Genomic DNA, 13,988 nt, shown 5'->3' with positions numbered 1-13,988 from the left:
GCATCAAGGCACCTACTGCGCGCGAATACAGTAAAACTTACCATACTGTGTGGAGGAGTAAATCAGTGCAAGTCCCAGTACAAAGGCGTGCGTGTCTTTCGGGAGAAGCGTCACGTGAAGGAATTTTTTCTTCTTATTATTATTATTATTAATGAAAATAAATATTTTTAATCGTTATTCAATAATAATAATAATAATCCTGCAGGATGACAAAAACACGGGGCAGCGCTGCGAAATAATTTATTGTTGAAGAACGAAAACCGAAGCTACTTCTTCTGTTCGTCTCCTCGAGCAAACAAACAAAGTGCTCGAATTCACTTCAATTTCGGTTTATTTTCATAGAGCAGTGGACAGACACGAGGCAGCAGATAAGAAACAAGAAGAAAGCTGACTAATCTAATCATGTAATGACAAGCAGCATATAATTTTTTATAATTTATAGCACTTTTATGGCGCTATCAGCGTGTCTGCCCGGTCGCGGGAGGGAAGAAGGAACAGCGAAACTGGTTGTAATTCAACTCGCTGGAAACTGATCGGACGGGCGAAAGTGTAAAAAAACGTAGTAAAAGGGTGCCCGCGAGCCCCCCGCCGCCAAAGAGCGCCGCACCTGCGGCTCGCGCCCGTCACGTGACCGCGGCGGGGCTACAAAGCGGAGCGGCGCGCCGCCGCGTGAGCAACTCCGCGCTGCAGGTCCGCGAGGCGGGCGCGCGCCACTCGAGTCGTGCACGCGGCGATCGCTGCTCGTTTTTTCGTTGCTTTCGCGCCTTTTTTCCCCAGAAAGAGACTCAAATTTTGCTTTCCGGCTTCAGCTACAGTGATAGCTAAGTGCGGGAAGCGGGATCTCGCGCCTCGACTTTTTCTCTCCTTTTTTCTCTCTTTCTTTCTTTCTCTTTTTTTTCGAGACAGAGAGAGAGAAAAATAACGGAATAAGAAAGGAGGAAAACCAAAGCTCCCCAAAAGCCGAGTGTTGATAATCATGGAGAGCGGCGGTTCGAGGAAACGCTGCTCCGGTGGGTGTTTGTGTCCCGGTGGCGCTCTTTGCACCGGCAGGTTGCGGGTTCGAGTCCCTGGCTGCGTCCGGGGCTCCTACCCTCATGGGCCTGTAAACGGCTCACTGCTCACAGGTGTTACTCACTGGCGCGGAGGAAAGTGCTAAAGGAGTAAATGTGATGTTTGCGGTAAATTCCCGAGTTTCTCACGGCAGTAATTTTATTATATGCTTGAATGTTTCACCTGGAGCTTCGAACCCTCCGCAGGGGCTGTACGAGACTTCTTCACCTCGGCCAAGTTCCTCATCTACCTGGGGCACGCGCTCTCCACATGGGTGAGTGACCGTCGCACCACAGTTACCATGGTACAGCAAACCGCATCAGTGCGTCCAGCCTCAGAATAAACACAGTAAAAAATACTGTGTTTCTCCCCAATAACTAAGGCTGAAAGGTGTAAAGAAAGGCCTAATTATAGTTGAAAGCACTTTTTAAAATGTTCATTTTCACCTCTAATTGGACCTAGAGAGACAGGGAGCGAGATGAGTGTTTCCATCCAGCGGGTCATTATTTCTCTTTCATTGTACCCTAGTAAAAGCTACAGGCAGCTTTCAGCAAGCTCTTCTCGCGCACATTTTATTGATCTCCATAGAACGCCCGGAATCCCCGGTTCACACGTGTCATTGATTCGTTCGGAAAAGCACGAGGGGAACGTGGATGTTCGAACTAAAGCCCGACCGGCCCTACGCCGGGAGGCCTGAAATAAGGTGTATCTGGCGAACGCAGCGTCCCGTCGCCTCGTGCCTACGGGAGTCGCGCAACGTGGACTTATGTGGACGGCAGCACCGACGCCTCATGTTTCCGGACCGTTCTCCGAACGATGACCGGAGGCGGTCCTCGCAGCAATGCGTCCTGTTCCGCAATAACACGCAGCGTCTCTGTTGAACAGCGGGACGGTGACCGTTCTCCTTTCTTTGTGGTCTCACGTGTCGCCCCGCGTGCCAGGGGGACCGCATGTGGCACTTCGCCGTGGCCGTCTTCCTGGTGGAGCTGTATGGGAACAGCCTGCTGCTGAGCGCCGTGTACGGCCTGGTGGTCGCTGGCTCCGTGCTCCTCCTGGGGGCCATCATCGGCGACTGGGTGGACAGGAACCCCCGGCTCAAAGGTGAACCAGCACGAGCGATTGTCTTTACGTGTCAGAATGAGCTTTCTCCGGGTATTGTGTGCACGGTCATGAGAACATTTAGCCCCGCGACCGAATCGTAATTTGTTCCCGAAAATTGAGGGAACGTGGAAAAACTAGAGCAAAAGCAAAATTGCTTACTGCATTATGTCTTTCGGGGAAAAAAATTCCAGTCGGTTCCAAGCCCTTCCCAAGTTCAGCCCAAAGTCGCCCCAAGTGATTGTAAGAAAAAGGTCATGTAACACCTTGAAATGCAACAAATTAAAATGAATAACATCACTCGCACACGCTGTCTGAACCGCTCGTCCCATACGGGGTCGCGGGGAGCCGGAGCCTAACCCGGCAACTCGGGGCGTAAGGGGACACACCCAGGACGGGACGCCAGTCCATCGCAAGGCACCCCAAGCAGGACTTGAACCCCAGACCCACGGGAGAGCAGGACCTGGTCCAACCCACCGCGCCCCCTGGGAATAACATCATTATTCATAAAATACATTTAAAAAATAATAATTTCATTAATTATTCATATCTAAACAAATAGTTAAAAAAAAAAAAAAAAACTGAAGCATAAGGGTGCCAAAGAGAGGGTGCAAACGCAAACATGTGAGTGCTCAGGCGAGACTGCAGCGTCAGAACGCACCCGAGAGAGCGGGTACGCTCTTCCCACAATGCACTGCGTCTCGTCATCTCTTCGACGCAGCCACTTGGAGCAGTTTTTCAAATGTGGTCTTAATTTATCGCACGACACCAGATTTTAGAAAATCCGCAGCGACCGGGGGGAAGCGGTATGAATAGTAGCGCATTAGAAATGTGAGAAAGCAGAATTTTCGGGATGCTCTGTAACGGGGTGAGTGTGTCGCGTTAATGCCGTTCGCTACTGTTCCACTGATCTTCCATTTATGGTTGTGACCAGTTGCACAGACCTCCCTGGTGGTCCAGAACTGCGCGGTCATACTGTGCGGTGTTCTCCTCATGGTGGTTTTCCACTTCCAGGAGCCTCTTAAGGAGCTCTACAGCGGCTGGCTGCTCGTAAGAACGCACACTGCTGAAAATACTTCCCATCTTACTGACAGTATTGCCAGAAGAAATTGCTCTTTGTGCTGCATATGTACCAGTGGGGCTGCTGGCATGGTAACACCACTCCTGGCGCGTGTGTGTGTGCGCGTGTGTGTGCTTCCAGACCACCTGCTACATCGTGGTGATCACCGTGGCCAACGTTGCCAACCTGGCGAGCACGGCCACCTCCATCACCATCCAGAGGGACTGGGTGGTCGTGGTGGCGGGAGAGGACCGCAGCAAACTGGCCGGTGAGCGGCGACCGTCTCCGGTCCCACCGTCCGACACGCTCGGCTCACGGAGCTCTCTCTCTCTCTCTCTCTCTCTCTCTCTCTCTCTCTCTCCACCCTTTTATTTCTTCCTGTTCTAACTGATTGAGGGCATGAAAACCATAAAGCGGAGGTAATATGCTGCAGTTTTTACTGTGCTTCACTTCCTATCGCATAACTTGCTGTCTCTGCTCAGTGGTTCCAATAGTCTTAAAGTTCAGCTGCAGGACCGGTTATTGCCTCATGATAGCGCCGGTCATGTGTGAGTTTACTGTGACTTTACACCAATAAAACCCAGTGACCCCCCCCCCTGCTGGAGCACCTACCTATTAACCCTTCGACTGGAGGACTGTAACGCTGCAGTTAGAGCATTCTCTCTGCCTGGGAAGAGCCTGGGTTCGAGTCCCCTTCCTGCTGTAGTACCCTCGTTGAAGGTCCTTACCCTGCACTGAAGCACTAACAAATACTCTGCTGTGTAAAAGGGTAAATCAGTGTAAGAGACTTGGTGTACGAAGCTAACGTTGTGATGAATAAATGCCCTCTTTTTACTACTTTTTTTTTATATATATACTGCCATTGCCCGCCCAGCAGTTCCACCAAACAGGTGCAGAACCTTTGGATGAGACGTGTCCCCCGCCGGTTAGAGGACAAGCGGGGTCATCGGCACCGTTGTGGTCACTAACCTCGATGTTAAGCAGGCAGTGAGTGCAATAATAGCAAAGGAAGGAGCGGGAATGTTTGTCGTGAGTCGACCGAGCCCTGAACGCTCTTTGCGACCAAACGGCGCCGAGGACCTCTCCACGCTCGTGGCAAACGGGTCGAGACACTTTTCGCCCCTCCCCCGTACACTAATCCCCTGCGTTTTGCCGCCTGTTTTTTGTTTGGCGCCGAAGCCGAAGCAAACGTTGACCACAGTGGACCGTGGCATCAGGAGGGACGGCCCATTCGCGGTTACCATCGCGCTGGACGTGTCGGGCACGTTCACGAGGGCCAACGGTTCGAATAAGTCGTTAATCTGCCGGGAAGGGAACTATTATGTTGAATGTGGGAGTGACGAAGAGACTGGAGCTGTTGAAACGGAAGCGTTTAAACCGCAGATGAGAATTTACACCATGACCGTATTTTCACTAAAGGGAAAGATGTGGATTTGAATAAGCAGAGTGCTTATTATAGCCCCAGTGATTGGTCTAACAATGGCCCTTGGAGAGTGTGAGTGTGTTTGTGAGTGTGTTTGTGAGTGTGTTTGTGAGTGTGTGTGTGAGTGTGTGTGTGTGTGTGTGTGTGTGAACAGTCGCCAGTCGACTCTCTTCCACACGGCACCGTGGAAACCTCCTTATCTTAACTCAGCCCATCCGTTGCCTCGCTGAAATGATGTGATGTGTGCGGCAGACATGAACGCCACAGTGAGGATCATCGACCAGCTGACCAACATTCTGGCTCCAATGCTGGTGGGTCAGATCATGGCCTTCAGCTCGCACTTCATCGGCTGTGGCTTCATCTCCGGCTGGAACCTCTGCTCCATGTGTCTCGAGTACTACCTGCTCTGGAAGGTCTACCAGAAGACCCCGGCGCTGGCCGCCAAGGCGGGCCGCAAGGACGAGGAGCTGGAGCTCCGGCCGCTCAACGCCCAGCGAGGTACGTGCGCCGGCGAACAGCGTCCTCCGTCCCAACGGACATCTAGCCGGGCAGTTTTCTGCCCTTCTGTGAAACATCTAGAGCAGACCGCAGTAAGGCAGCTCTACAAAGAGGCCTCAGAAGGCCACGAAGAGCAGGTCAAGTCTTCTGACCAAAGGGTCACGACCCTCTGCCGGACCCCCAGCCGGGAGTACCTAGAAAGTCACTGGGAAACATCTACCTGCTGAACTCTGGAGGTCAGCTACTGCCTTAGCAGAAAGAACCAATCATTATGTTCACTAGTTGTGGAGTTTGTCACGGTCCCAGTGCAGAGTGGGCTAGAATCAGCAGCAGGGCAGCACAGCGGGTCGCTCGGGTGTCTCCTGGTGCCTCACAGCTTCTCGGCTGTGGGTTTGAATCCAGCTGACGCCGTGACGTTTCCATGTCGTCTTTCTGTTTGTGTGGATTCCTCTCGGTGCTCTGGTTTCCTCCCACAGTTCAGAAACATGTTTCTGATGACTCCAAGCTACCCATTGCCTGTGTGTGTGTGTGTGTGTGTGTGTGTGTGTGTGTGTGTGTGTGTGTGTGTGTGTGTGTGTGTGTGAGTGAACGGGTAGGGAAGTGTAAGTAGCTCAGCACAGCAAATCCCCTTAGATGAAGGTTTCAGCTAAATACGAGATAACATTCCCACCCAGAGGACGGCACAGCTGCATGTTGTTCGCTGGCTCATCGTCGCACCCTCTGCTCCTTGTCGGCTCTCCCCGCAGAGTGTGAAAACACGGTAAAACCGCAGGAGGTGGAGACGGAGCCGTGGGACGAGGCGGGTTTGTGCTACAGGATGTCGGAGCCGTTCCGCACGTTCCGCGAGGGCTGGGTCTCCTACTACCAGCAGCCCATCTTCCTGGCCGGAATGTCGCTGGCCTTCCTCTACATGACCGTGCTGGGCTTCGACTGCATCACCACGGGCTACGCCTACACCCAGGGCCTGAACGGATCCGTCCTCAGCCTGCTCATGGGCGCCTCGGCCATCTGCGGGATCTTCGGCACGGTGGCCTTCACCTGGATCCGCCGGCACTGCGGTCTCGTTCGCACGGGCTTTGTTTCGGGCGCGGCGCAGCTCTCCTGCCTGCTGCTCTGCGTGGCGTCCGTCTTTGCGCCCGGGAGTCCCTTCGACCTGAGCGTCTCGCCCTTCCAGGACCTGGTCAGCCGCCTGCTGGGATCCCCCAGCCCCCTGCCGGAGATCGGCCCCACCGAAGAAACGGCGCGGTCGACGCTGGGGTTGCTCAACGCCACCGCGGAGGCGGTCGACTTGGAAGACGTGCGGATGGTGGACTCCTACTTGTCCGTCGGCCTCCTCTTCACCGGGGTCATCGCTGCCAGAGTGGGCAAGTATCTCGGAGGGAACTGGGCAGCTTGTTGACTTTGCCTGCGGGGCGCAGCTCTTAGGTTGAGTTCAAGTCCACAGGGGAGGGATCGACGACTATTTGTACGTGTGAGCTCCCTCTTGACGAGCGAACGACACGTTCACCTGTTCCCGTTAAAATACATCCAGCTCAACAGCAGAAGCACGAATTAGGGGACAAATGACTGACTAGCATGATGCCAGATGTTCATTTCTGATTGTCATTAAAGTGTAAATGACGTGGACAACGATTGTCTTCGTTCGATCCTTGAAGGTCTTTGGTCCTTCGATTTGACCGTGACCCAGCTGATCCAGGAGAACGTGATCGAGTCCGAAAGAGGAGTCATCAACGGCGTCCAGAACTCCATGAACTACCTCCTTGACCTGCTGCACTTCATCATGGTCATCGTGGCGCCCAACCCTGAGGCCTTCGGCCTCCTCGTCATCATCTCCGTCTCCTTCGTCACCGTGGGCCACCTCATGTACTTCCGCTTCGCCTATAAGAGCCTTGGGAGGCGGCTCTTCCTCCGCTGCTCTCCGGAGGTCAAACCGACGACTCGCACTCCCTCCCTTCCCGCATCTGTGTAGCCCGTCCGGGACCCCCCACCCCCTGCACTGCCCCCCGATGCCCCGCACCATAAACAAATGAGCTTCCATTCTGTAAAGTCACTGACCTCATGCACTTAGGGAACGGAGAAGTGGACGACAGACCACAACGACCACGGTTTCACAGCCCTGCGAGGGGATGTTTCAGACCTCAGTAAGCAGGTAGATGAGTCCTCATCTTTAATATTCGAGGGGCTCAATCTGTTTATATTTGAAATGAAGTGGAAATCGATATATTTGCACGCGGAGTCGCTCGTATGTTGCCATGGCCGGTGGAGACGTGCAGTTCTACAGGTGCGACGGAAGGTGCGAAACTCCTGTGGGGGTCCAGAATGTCAAATGCCGTCTTCTACCCCCCGGGGGGAGGGAGGGGCAGCGGTGCAGTTCACAGGGACCACGTTCCTGTTCGCGGGCTGAGCGGCGCTCTTGGACTTGCACCCTCGAGGGTGCAGGTTCTAGTCCCACTCTCTGCTCCTGCTGCAGTACCCTTAACCACGTACACCAAGTTACTCTAGTAAGTCACCCATCTGAATACATTGGTGAAATGCTGAAAAGCACTTTGGTTCGAACCTCAGATGAGCAATAATAATCGTAGCAATAACGGTCCTTTTGCTCATTTTCTTCAACACTTTTTCTGAAAGCAGAGCAGTAAGTGCTCTTCCCGTGTTCCCAATGCAGTACCGTGGTAAGGTCTCGCTACGGGCTGCTCATAAGGGTTAAACGCCTTTATATGAATATACTCGGGTTCTGATTAATTTTCCCTCTGAACTCCTGAGAATCTGAATTTTCAGCTCTGCTTCCTGCTGCTCCGTCTCACCGGCTGCAGTAGCTGAGAGCTCCGACATCACTTCTGTGAAACGCCTTTACTCTGTAATCTTGAGCACCTTTTTTAAATTACTGTACGTACCTTACCAATGGAGTACTCCCCGCTGGTCCCACGGCGACTACATTTCACACTCCTGCGCCCTGAGCATCTCAGTATTTCAGCGTCCTTAGAGACTGGCCTTTAAAATGTACACTAAGGACGCTAAAAATTATATTTAGTTTTTCATTTTGCATAAGAGCGGGGCGCTGCGGTCTCACCTCAACAATTCTTGATGTTTTTTTTTTTTGTTTTACCGTACCGCAAAATAAATGCGGTACGGTAAAAAATTAGACCCAACTACCGGCATGGTTCATATGGCACATTGCAAGACCCGTGACCGGATGTGTGTGTCGTCCAGTGTTCGCTGTGTTAACCCCCCCCCTTCTGCTCCTGGTTCCTCCCACCCTGTGTGCTGATGCCTCCTCCATTCAGCAGTGACCACATGTCCCCATGTCCCCAAGTGGCCTTTCCTTCACGTTGTCACGGCAGGATCTCAGTGTGCAGCTCATCACCCATAATCGGTTTGGGGGAAATGTGGCATTTTACTGAGAATAATGTCAGGTTTTCATGAGGAAAAGAAGGGAAACACTATTTTGCACGTTTGCTCATATTTCTCCGCTTCGCGGACCGTGCTGCACCGCAAGGTGGGAGACGTTTCTCCCGAAAGACATGTGATCCGCAGCTTCCTTCTTCGCTCCTTATAGTTCCTTGAAGAAGCTTTGACTTGGTCCAGTGTCACTTCCTGAAAAAATTCAAATCCAGCATTAAAAGTTGTAATAATTTTATCCATACAGTATATTGTTCCTAAGAAAGGCTGCAGTGCACCGCCGTAAGCAATGAGACTTTTACCCTCACGTACAGTACGGTAATGCTCCGTGCGGCGCGTACCGTCACGTGATGGTCTTGTGCTGCCGAGCTGAATATGTTGAGAACATTTTATACACTTGTCTTTGTGAAGTCTTGTACAATACAGTGAAATCATCTCTTTGATTATGCAGGACAGCGTTAAGTGATATGAGTGAAAATGTGGAGCTCATTACTCTGTTTCTGAAGTTAATGGGCATTAAGAACACGGCCGAAGGAAACGCCTCGGTTACAGTGCCGAGGTGCCACCCGAATAAAACACCCGAAGGCCACTTACTATGTTGTAAGCGTAATAAATGAAATTGTTCTCCTGCTCAGTTAAGTACTTTACGTTATTTATGCATCGATGTGTAAATCGTACCGGGTTTTGCACCGCGCTCGGTGGACTCGGCGGGAGATGGACAGGTTAGTGAGACGAACGAGTCCTGCGAAACACACGCCTTGCTTTCCTCCAGCTTCACTTGTGAGTTTGATGCCCCTTTGTACGTTATGAAAAAGCGACGTTTTTCGATCGCCTTTGGATCCGGGGCTCCCGTTTGGTATCGCGTTCCTGCTCCGTCGCCGTGGCGCCGCTCTCAGGCGGGCCTGTTAATGACGGCGGCCGCGGGCCAAGCCGGGCGACCGCAGATCCCCTGACCCGGTTACGCGCGCGGTTCCCGGTCGCACGGGACTGAACTCGGCGTTTCGGACGGCAGGAACGCGGAAGACGGCGCGCCGACTCGGCCGAACACCTGGCGTCGCTGACGCGTCCCTCCGGCCGCAGATAAGATAACGCGTTTCTCCGACGCCGGAGCTCTTGCTAAAGGCACACTTCACCCCTCGGAATGTGAACTAGAGCAGCTGTGCACTTTGCACCGGGACACAGGAGCAGCAGCACTGGGAATAAACGCACTTTGACCGGGCGTCATGCAGAAGTTCCCTGAACCTGCGTCCCGCTCCTTCGTATTTCTTCTCAGCAGAGACTGACCAAGGCCGTGGGGATGGAAACACATGCAAGGAGTGAGGTGTGTGCGTGTGTGCGGGGTTATCGGAGCATTTTGGACAGGATGCCAAACCACCCCTTGCACGGGCTGGGGCCTTGCTGTCCCGAACAGCAGGGGGCGCTATCCTCCGCCGGCCAGAGTGCTGGGAGGGAGGCTTCCTGTTTATCAAATGTAGCGAACGGAAGTGGCAGCGACAGCGACGGTGTGTTTGCACAACAAACCGGTAAACATTACGGCGAAACACACGTGTGCGGTCGCGGTTCAGCATTCAACGTTTTCGTGCGAACGCAGGTTTGAAACCAGCCCTCAAGGCTGAGAGCGAGTTTGTCTCTCATTCCCCCTTTTTCTCAGGGAATAAACTAATAATGATAAACTAAAACCAACCACCAATCAGTGATTTGCTCTTATATGAGTGACCAGAGTGAGAAGACGCTCCGGACAAGCTGTCTGCTGCAGGAAAAATAGAGCCTCAGCAGAGGAGTTTCACATTACTGTCATATTGGCTCTATTTTACATTTATTTATTCAGCAGACACTTTTCCCCGACGTGAGCTCTATGTTATTCACCGCGGTAACTTACACCGCTAGATACACTGGGTCACTCATCCATACATCAGTGGAACACACACACTCTCTCAATCACACACACTATGGGTGAACCTGAACAGCACGTCTTTGGACTGTGGGAGGAAACCAGAGCACCCGGAAAAGACCCACAGAGACACGGGGAGAACATGCAAACTCCACACAAACTGAGCGGGGGTCAAACCCACGTCCTCTCGCACCACCCGGGCACTGTGAGACACCAGCGCTACTTGCTGTGCTGCCCGGGTAGTAGAAGAACAGCGAGGGGCTGGTGCGTCTCCCGCAGTGTCGAGGGGACGGACAGGACGCGTTTTCATCGGAATTTCGATACCAACAATATGCTTCCCAGAACGGTACAATGAACCAGTGGATGGGGGGTTTCGAAGAGTAAAAAAACTTCCTTAACCGTCACACTTTGGCAAATTGTGACGTGTGATTCGAGCAGCCGGAGTCCAGCAGGTCAGAAAGTGAGAAGCGGCAGCCGGGAGACGCACAGCTCTGCAGGAGTGACCGCGTCTCCGTTCCGCTGCACCACCGCTCGTGACGGTTCGGCGCCCTCCGCACACAGCTGAACGCGCAGCTCCTCGCATCCGATGGGCTGGACGCAGGGATCGATTCGGGTTCCCCTACCGGTAACGCGCCGGTTGGCCCCCTGCCGGCGGTGGTCAAAAGCGACACGTCCAAACTTGGAGGAAACGGGCTGTGAAAGTGAAAAGTGAAAGTGATCAAAAAAAGACACCTGTGAGCCATGAACTTCAATCCAGGGCCCCGGTCGCCCGATGGGCCCCATGGTCGACGCGGCGCTCCAGCGACAGGTGACCCTCCGTAGCACCGCTGGGCCGATGGATCCGGACTCCGTCGTCCGGCGGGGAGAGGACAAGCTCTCTCCTCCCGACGCACTCGACATGTTTCACGCACAGTGAAATGAAGATGGAAATGAAAAAGACCTTCCAAGGGCTGACTTCCTTGTTCAGCTTGTGAGAAGAGTGTGTTTCTTTATTATTTGCTTAGGCTTTCGTGGCCAGTAGAAAAGTGTGTACAGCACCACCGAGCAATACTAACATTTTCTCACCATAAAAATATTTTATGAAACATTTTAAAATCTCATCAATTACTTCAGGGCTGCTAGTTTTCAAATTCCCGCGGATCTGTAGCGTAACTGCAAGGTAAAACTGGTTCCATAAGAGTGTTTGATGACTTACCTGTCGAGTCAGGTGTGAGCTCACCTCCTGAAAAGGAAAAGACCGGAAACGGAGAAAGACTGATGCCTGTAGTACAGGGTGTTTGAGGAACTCAGAGATGCCTGGTAAATATGGTCACGCGTTACTTCAGTCAAAGGGACTTAGTGTAACATAGAGGCAAAAGGAGTTTTAAAGAAAAGCTGCTAAACTTCCATTGAATGTATTTTACCATTATTTACCATACTTGCATCCTTCACTGATCCGCCTGTGTCTCCGAGTGATGACCGTGCGTGTCCTCGAGGGCCACGCGCTACACACGGAGCTCTCCTCTGTCCGTGCGCGCCGCTACCTGCGGTTGGACGCACTTTTCCAGAACCTTCCGTGTGTAGTCGTACATGGGCTCAGTTACCAAGGGTTCAGTAAACCGTGTCAGTGATTATCTGGGATACAGATCACTCTACTAGGTTTTACGTTATTGTCACACCCCGACCGCAGGCACCTGGCCGTGATCACCGCAGCATCGGTATAAAGGGCGTCGCTCCACCAATCCCTGGTTGCGGAATCTCATCGAGGCGACCGTCCCTCTGCACTCCCGAACCATCCGCTCGCCTTACCTCACCCGCTCCTTGGGTCTCCCTCCCTCGTTCCCCTGCCCGTCCCTAAATCCCGTCTCCCACGGCCACATCCTTCGCTTCGTCCCTTCGACCACTTCTCCGGACCATCCTCGGAACAACGTTCGCCCCTCCAGTCCGAACCTTCGCCTGCCTCTTTCGCCCCTTCAACATCCCAGTGAACGATCCCGCATTTGGGTCCAATCTCCTGTGCCTCAACGAGCTGATGTCACACTTATACGATCGTACGCAGCCTGTATACCACAGTAGATTGAGCTTGAATTGATATTTGACAACGTGGCCAAAATTTGGATTTTTTCCCAGGGCAAAATCGCTGTTGTAGCGGGAAGTCCTACCAGTGCTGCCGGGAGCAGAGGAACGAGGAAGGTCCAGCTGAAAGCACATTCTGTACATTTCTCAATGTGAATAAATGTGAATAAACAAGTTTGAAAAAATATGTAATATTTTATATGTCGAAATCATAGCTGACAGCTGTGAGTGTCAGCGGTGTCGCCCCAAAGAGTGGAAAAGCTCCCTGTGAATTTAACAGAAAGTTCCCAGAATGATCTTCTTGATGCCACAGAGCATCTGTGGAGAAGTATGTGGTGAGTAACCACGTTGTTACACTGTTAAACTGTGCAAGTTTTCACTTCACGTTCAGAGAACACTTTTTCTTCCAACAGAGGGTGCCTTTTGTTACACTTTATTCATCGGCCAACGATGATCCGCTGCGTTTTTGAGCTTCCTGAATACTCTACTTGCCAACAAACCGTAGGCCGAGGATTCGGGGCTGGGGCGGCGAGGCAGGAAAACAGGGCGACGGTCGAAAACAGGGCGAGGGTCGTAGGAGCAGGTTGAGACCGCAGAGGGGTCGGTCGCTTCCTTCACGGAGGTTCCGGCACCTGGAAGCGGTGCTGTGGCCCCCCTTGCGCTCGGCCACCGCTGATGTGCGTCAGATGGCGGGTTCAGCTGGGGTGTGGTCGCTTGGTAAGCAGGCGTAAGTTACACCAACTGAAAAAACAGAAACCTCTGGGGATTCAAGTGCCAGTGGCTGCCCCCCCCCCCCCCCCCAGACTGTTTTTTTTTTTTAGAAAAAACAACTTTTAAGTAAATTTCCAAAAAATACAATTTTAGATGCTAGTAGGTTGATGTCCCGCTCACCAGAGGCACACCTCGCACGCAACAGCCTGCAGTTTAGACCTTCTCACTGCATCACTATAGTATCACTGTGGTATCTCTGCAGCATCACTATAGTATCACTAGAGTGTCACTGTGTATCACTGTATCAACTGGTATGAAAACGATACTGTGTGATCATTTTAGAAATATTGATTTTATTTATAACCCAACGGGGGGGTGTGTGTGCAGGGGTGCAGTGGCGCAGTGGGTTGGACCAGATCCTGCTCTCCAGTGGGTCTGGGGTTCGAGTCCCCCTTGGGGTGCCTTGCGACATACTGGCGTCCTGTCCTGGGTGTGTCTCCCTCCCCCTCCTGTGTTGCCGGGTAGGCTCCGGTTCCCCGCGACCCCGTATGTGACAAGCGGTTCAGAAAATGTGTGTGTGTGTGTGTGTGTGTGTGTGTGTGTGTGTGTGTTATTTTAATCATACCATGATTCTGTCACTATTAATTATAGAGAAGCTGTATGATTTTAAAGGCGGACGATGTGATGCGGACTGCGGCGGGAACGACGCTCCACCGCGACATTATTGTAAAGGATTAGTTCGCGGTGATTTTGGCGACAGCGAGCGGCGGCGCGCGCCCGTCCAGCGCGCGTTCCCTCCCGGC

The 13,988-nt window shown here is 52.6% G+C and overlaps 1 protein-coding gene across 1 annotated transcript; it reads left to right on the top strand.

Annotated features, from left to right (window-relative positions):
- The first annotated feature begins 560 nt into the window (after nucleotides 1-560).
- LOC108930710 (solute carrier family 40 member 1-like) lies at nucleotides 561-9,152 on the top strand. Its single transcript, XM_018746099.2, has 8 exons — nucleotides 561-1,010; nucleotides 1,257-1,324; nucleotides 1,992-2,151; nucleotides 3,083-3,198; nucleotides 3,350-3,476; nucleotides 4,884-5,129; nucleotides 5,876-6,493; nucleotides 6,785-9,152. The coding sequence occupies exons 1-8, from the start codon at nucleotides 977-979 to the stop codon at nucleotides 7,096-7,098; spliced, it is 1,683 nt and encodes a 560-aa protein (XP_018601615.1). The 5' UTR covers nucleotides 561-976; the 3' UTR covers nucleotides 7,099-9,152.
- The last annotated feature ends 4,836 nt before the right edge of the window (nucleotides 9,153-13,988 follow it).

This window comes from Scleropages formosus, chromosome 12 (genome assembly GCF_900964775.1).
Source record: "Scleropages formosus chromosome 12, fSclFor1.1, whole genome shotgun sequence".
NCBI lineage: Eukaryota > Metazoa > Chordata > Actinopteri > Osteoglossiformes > Osteoglossidae > Scleropages > Scleropages formosus.
This window is presented reverse-complemented; position numbering and strand designations above follow the sequence as displayed.

Bases quoted from the DNA above. Each gene is read 5' to 3' on its own strand.
- LOC108930710 (XM_018746099.2), top strand. From the start codon at position 977: ATGGAGAGCGGCGGTTCGAGGAAACGCTGCTCCG. The intron at 1,011-1,256 runs GTGGGTGTTTGT...AACCCTCCGCAG, and splicing joins TTCGAGGAAACGCTGCTCCG to GGGCTGTACGAGACTTCTTC. The intron at 5,130-5,875 runs GTACGTGCGCCG...CTCTCCCCGCAG, and splicing joins GCCGCTCAACGCCCAGCGAG to AGTGTGAAAACACGGTAAAA.